A 6,000-nucleotide genomic window follows, 5' to 3' on the forward strand; every position below is an offset into this window, starting at 1 on the left:
CATTCTTGTAGAAACTCAATCGCTTCGCTTACTAAATGGGAAGAGCACGGAATTTCTCAACGAGTCGGTTTTAGCTTCGAAATCGGAGCGAACATCGAGTTCGAAGGAACGACCGATCTGGTTGTGGAGCTTGCAGATATGGTTAGTACGGACGGAGAATACTGTTGCCGAGCTTACAGATCTGGTTGGTATTGGCGAAGATAAGCCAGTATGAAGACAGGCGGAGGCCTGGGTTTCAAGCAGTGGCCTGGGATCAGGAGGTGACTTGGCCGCGTTCGCCAGAAGGATAGGAGCAAGATCATGAAGCCGGGGCTTCGTTCTGCAGTGCGGCGAGTCAGGACGGTGAAACAAAGCGGCGGGGTCATGAGTGGGGACCGGGAGGTGGGAGAGTTAAGAGTTTTATTTCTGGGTTTGCAAGTGAGGGAGGAAGAAACGACTCTTATTTTTTTGTTATTTGGTTTTTTCATTTCTTTTTTATTGTTTTTAATATTTAATCAGTTTTGAAAGTGTGATTTGAATTTAATACATTAAATTATTTTATATATATCAATTTGATCTGTTTTGAAAAATTAAAGAACATTTAAAATATAATATATAATTTAAGGAACAATTATGAAAATAATCCTTTAGAGATTTATCAGTCATCTTGAGGATCTGATATCCAAATTTTATATTATATGATGTTTAATGGTAAAGGAATAAAAACTCAACAATTTAGAATAAAATAGTTCCACTATTTACTTTTCAACTTAAATTTTTTTAGTCCAACGATCCATAAACAAGTAACCCCATTAAAAAAACAAAAAACAAAAACAAAAACCAAAGAAAAATACCTCCATAGAACTCTTTGGACAAACTTTTCTTATACACTGATTTATCTTTGGTAAAACTAGAAGTTCAGCTGCCTGTTTCATGCCAATTTCTACTAGTGTTTTTCCCTTTTTGTTTGAACTGTTATTTTAGCCCATTAAAAAATATTGTTATTTTAGCCCTTGAAAATGTCAAAGCATTATGCAAGAAAAAACTTATTAATAGAGGAGTCAAATTTGAACATGAAGCTTCAACTTGCCCAACATAGAGTTTTTCAACGGTCTCTCGGCGGCGGCGGAGCAGAAGGGCCGCTCTTTCAATCCCTTGTTTGGGTGACGAGGCAGCACATGACTTGGCTAAGATTGCTAATGCCATTAATGAAAATGTTTGTCTAAGATTCTCCAGACTGTATCAAACCTCTCCTTACTGAGGAATCTATTATTAATAAAGATCAGTCATTTTTCTTTCAAAAAAAAAAAAATTGAGCAATAAATATATCCTCATGTATTTAAAATATTAGTAACACAAAAGAGGCGCTATCTGACTGACCTTTATGGTCTGCAAGTGAATAAGTAAAGAAAAAGTTAAATCAAACTATCATGGAACAAACTTTACAATGATAGATTGCAACTAGATCGAAAGTCGAAACTTACAAGTAACATCCGAACATTCATACAAGGTCTGGATTCCAGCTGAGCTGCTGGATGCTGATCCGTCTCATGGATCTAGCCATATGTTCATCCGAAACACGGATCTGAATCAACCTATTTAGCATGTTCCGGAAAGAAGGAATTTCCATTGCCTCTGATATTATATCATGCTGCGACGGGTCTTCTGAAAAATTTATAAGCGCCTCAGCAGCATTGTCACTCAACTCTTCAGACTCGTCGTGCAACAACTCGATGAGAACCGGGATCGCCCCAGCATCGGCAAGTGCCACTCGATTCTGGTCCTCATAGCTCAACTGAGCTATAGCCCCAGAAACCTTTTCCTTAACTGCCTCATTCCCATCTCTCAGAAGGTTGACTAGAATAGGAATAGCACCAGAGACACGCAATATGCAGACAGAGTGTCTGTAACCCGAGAGATCCCACAGAACATTGGCGGCTGCAGCCTTTGCCTCATCATCACCTTCCCTGAGAATTCTAACCAAGTGTTGAGCAATCATAACTGCATTATCCTCTGCAACCGCTAATATACAAAACGCGTCTTCTGCAATCTCCTTACCAGAAGGTTCAGGCCCTTGTAGTAGCTCGGCATACAAAGGGATTGCCCCCGCTTCAGCCACTGGTCTAATGTAATCAAGATGAGCTGAGATCACCCCAAGTGAATTGCCCGCCACAAGCTTTGTTCTCATATCCCCATCACGGAACAACTCAACAAGCACAGGAATTGCGCCTAACTGAACAAGCACGTGCCTCGCACGCCTCGTCACTCCAAGCAATCCAATTGCTTGACAAGCTCTCTCCCTAGAAACCATACTACCGGAACCAGCAGCTTCAACAAGAAGGCGAAGGCCACGCAGACTAGGCAGGATCCTCCTAACCTCTCTCAACAATGCCAACGCACTCAGGATCTCAAACAAGTACCGCCTATTATCATCCGCGCTCGAGCTCAACAAACGAATTATGACTTCCAATCCACCATTTCTCGCTACAATCACACGGTTATCATCCCCGAAACTCACAAAACTCCACAGACATTTTATTAGGACTCTCCGAAAACTATCGTCGGAATGTGGCAGTAACCTTAGTAAAGATGATATAGCGCCAGATTGGCCTATCCTTGAAGCTAATTCACCCTCACCAAGGCAAGCTATTTTATATAAACAATAAGCAGTGGCTTCTTGAATGGACCTTGTATTATCCTCAAGAAGCCTTGCAAGGATTGGTATGGTGCTAACCAAAACATTTTGTGGAGCCCTTTTGGAGAAATGGGTTAGCTTTGTTATGGCTTCTAAACGCAGAGCCTCAGTTCCAGAGGACACAACACTTTCAAACTGATTAAATGCTTGCTCCCAATCTGGGTCAATCTTTTTTAGCATTTTCCCAACTTCAGCATGACCCATGATTCAAAATTCAAACTTTTTTTATTCTTTTTTGGCTTGGATTTCAAAAGGCCAAAAATCAAACTTGATTGTACAGAATAACCCCTTTTGCTCAATCCTCAATATTCAAAACAAGAACAAAAAGGATTAACTAAGAAAAAAAAAAAACCTTTGAATTGGTGTACAGCAGTGGTGCAAAATAAATATAATTCGCACTAAAAATTGAAATAAAGCCCAAAAATTGGATCTTTTTCACAGTAAAATTTCGTTTAGATGTTTTCATAATAGTGGGTTTTTCTTAAATTATCAGAAACAGAACGAATTGCCAGAGAGAGGAATTGACAGTACCGTTTGCGAAATAATTCAGACTTTTACGAGGAAAAAAAAAATTTGGGGGGAAACAGGTAACAAGCTTCAATAGCAGAAAATTTAAGTTAGTGAAAGATGAGGGATAAAAGGGTTCTTACAGATTCTGGGAAAATGGAATAATCAAGGAAGGCCGTACCGGCGGCGCCGCCACTTTTGGGAAAACGACAAACGGTTTTCGGGAAGGTGCGATGGTGAGAAGGGGGAGACGCCATAGAAGTCGGCAGTCATTACCCACGCTATATAAAACGAGTCATCGCAGAGACATAATCAGACAAATCTTGGAAAAACGACACAAATATGGGACTATTTCTTGTACCGACTGGTCAGTCCCTAACAATTTAAAAATTACATTGAATTAAATAACATAGAACAGACAACTTTTTATACCGAAAGTATGAAATTAGCGGTAAAAAAAAATTTTTAGGAGTTGTTCTTTTGAAATAAAGTTCAGAAAAAGTTTAAATTTGAATTATAATTTTATTTAAATTCATATTTTTTTATAAAATTTAAGGTCTCGTTCGTTTCGCTGATTCGAGTTTAGAATTCGAGTTTTGCTACAGTAAAAAACTCTCACAAACAGTCACATCTAACTTTTTTGCTACAGTAAAAAGCTCTCACATAAAATCATATCTCAACTCGAATTCTAACTCGAATCAGCGAAACGAACGAGGCTTTTGAACTCGAGTTTGAATTCGAATTTGAACTCGAATTTAGGGCTAAACTCGAGTTTAGGGCTAAACTCGAGTTTAAATTTTTCCTTCAACTTGAGTTCAGAAACTCAAATTCAAATTAATGAATAATATTTTTTATTCTTAAAAATGTCATAACTTTTTCGTTTTAATTCTGATTGAGATGATTTTTTTTCTATGCACTCACAACGAAAAGACGAATAAAACTCTACCCATATACCTTATTAAAATTTTTCATCACCATTGAGTTTTTATTAAAATACTATCTAAATACAAATTTAAGTTTTGACCTACCTAAACACAAACTCAAAAAGATTCTCAATTCAAATCATAACTCAAATGTGCACATCTAAACACAAACTCAAGTTACAACTTCAACTCAAGTTATAACTCAAATTCAACTCAAAATCATTACTCAAATCACCCTAACTCAAAAATACAAAAGAACAACCCCTTAAACTTTTAATTTTAACAAATAACTCTTTAGATTTTAATTTTCAGCAGTTTTAGCCTCTGATAATAAAGTTAATCTAAGATTTTTAAAATATAATAGAGCTTGTCATGTACATATGATAAACCTATAGTGTGATTACTTGAAATTTTATAGAAATAGTTATATATGTGAAAAATGGTATCTTCACTATTATTAAAACTCATTAAAAATTACAATGTTTTACACTTATATGATCATTTATGTAAAATTTTTAGTTATTAGGTGATATGAATATGATTTTCTATGTTAAATTTTATAAATCTTTCGATATCTTTATTTTTTTTTAGGGGTACACAAAATGAAAAGTTCATTGAACAAATTACCATGGGGACTATTAGTGTTAAATATAAGTAACTCAAACAAAATATGATTTTCTATGCTAAGTTTTTAGAAATCTCATATTTAGTTTTGGGGGAGGTAATCAAAATGAAAAGTTCGTTAAACTAATTGCAGCAATATTCCAGGGACTACTAGTGTTAAATATAAATAACAATAAAAAGAAAAACTCAAAACGGCAATAAGCACAATCACATGGCGCATTAAAAGCATGTCGAGAAACGACACTACTAATATGAAAACGACGCCAAGCAGAAAACAACAACTAGTACATACAATAGTAACCACGAAAACTGACACATATATGAAAAACGATAATAACAAGAGCCCGGTGAGGCAAGGAAACGAGAGAAGCCATGAAAAAATAAAATGACAATAACCTAAGCATAGTATGGATCAAATAGCCGGTACAATAACGAAGGAAGCCAAGAGCAACAAAAACAAAAAAAAACAAAAACAAAAACAAAAACAAAACAAAGAAAAAAGTGAGAGACATTGAAAATGATTTAAAAAATAAAATACTATTTTTCAAAGCTTGTTAATCTACTTGGATTTGGAAAGTTGTATATCTATATATATAGTTGTGTGTGTATGTGTGTGTGTGTGTGTGTACTCAATATTAACACAAATGGAAGACTAAACGAACAAAAAATAAATTATGACATTGATGTATTTGATATGCACCGATCGAGATTTCTATTGGATTTGTTGTTAAGGCTTTTACAGAAAATAGTGCTGATGGTTTGTATTTGCTTTGAATATAAAGCTGTTACAGTGTAAGGGTTTAACTGTAATAAAAAAATTGAAATTTAAATCTAGGCGTGCCATAATAAAACAAAATTGGGGTGTGAATATAATTTCATTTTCTTTTCCTCCTACCGAGACAATCAATACCGAGCATTAGCAACCGAGGTCCATGCACAAGAATTTTTACGTGAGAATTCAATTTGATTATTTTTAACAATCTAGCTTGAAAAAGATTTTACAATGCAAATTGGCAAGAATAAATAATGAACTCCATTTTGCATATACCACAAAAACAGTCCAAAAAAAAGGCCACCTTTTTTATTTTGCATGATCAAAACACAGAAAATCAACATTGATGAAACAAAATATAGAGAGTATATGTAAAATAAGATAAAATAAAATAAATCTTTCATTCATAAAAGTGCTTACTTCAATAGAAAACAAAACTATACTACATTATTTAACTATAACCTCAAAACCTACGAGAAAAAATAAGAAGAAAGAATAGC

At 35.1% G+C, this 6,000-nt stretch overlaps 1 protein-coding gene across 3 annotated transcripts; it reads right to left on the minus strand.

The window, feature by feature from the left end:
- Positions 1-909: 909 nt before the first annotated feature.
- Positions 910-3,488, minus strand: LOC112091764 (U-box domain-containing protein 4). Of its 3 annotated transcripts, XM_024166174.1 has the most exons (3): positions 3,325-3,341; positions 1,464-3,008; positions 910-1,245 (listed from the first exon to the last, which is right to left on the minus strand). In XM_024166174.1, the coding sequence occupies exon 2, from the start codon at positions 2,876-2,878 to the stop codon at positions 1,481-1,483; it is 1,398 nt and encodes a 465-aa protein (XP_024021942.1). In that variant the 5' UTR covers positions 2,879-3,008; positions 3,325-3,341; the 3' UTR covers positions 910-1,245; positions 1,464-1,480. The 3 variants fall into 3 exon arrangements, with proteins under 3 accessions (XP_024021942.1, XP_024021941.1, XP_024021940.1); XM_024166173.1 differs by lacking the exon at positions 910-1,245 and having other exon boundaries at positions 1,382-2,975; positions 3,325-3,488; XM_024166172.1 differs by lacking the exon at positions 910-1,245 and having other exon boundaries at positions 1,382-3,008.
- Between the last annotated feature and the right edge of the window lie 2,512 nt (positions 3,489-6,000).

Source organism: Morus notabilis, unplaced genomic scaffold, assembly GCF_000414095.1.
Source record: "Morus notabilis unplaced genomic scaffold, ASM41409v2 Scaffold1708, whole genome shotgun sequence".
Lineage (NCBI taxonomy): Eukaryota > Viridiplantae > Streptophyta > Magnoliopsida > Rosales > Moraceae > Morus > Morus notabilis.

Bases quoted from the DNA above. Each gene is read 5' to 3' on its own strand.
- LOC112091764 (XM_024166174.1), bottom strand. From the start codon at position 2,878: ATGGGTCATGCTGAAGTTGGGAAAATGCTAAAAAAGATTGACCCAGAT.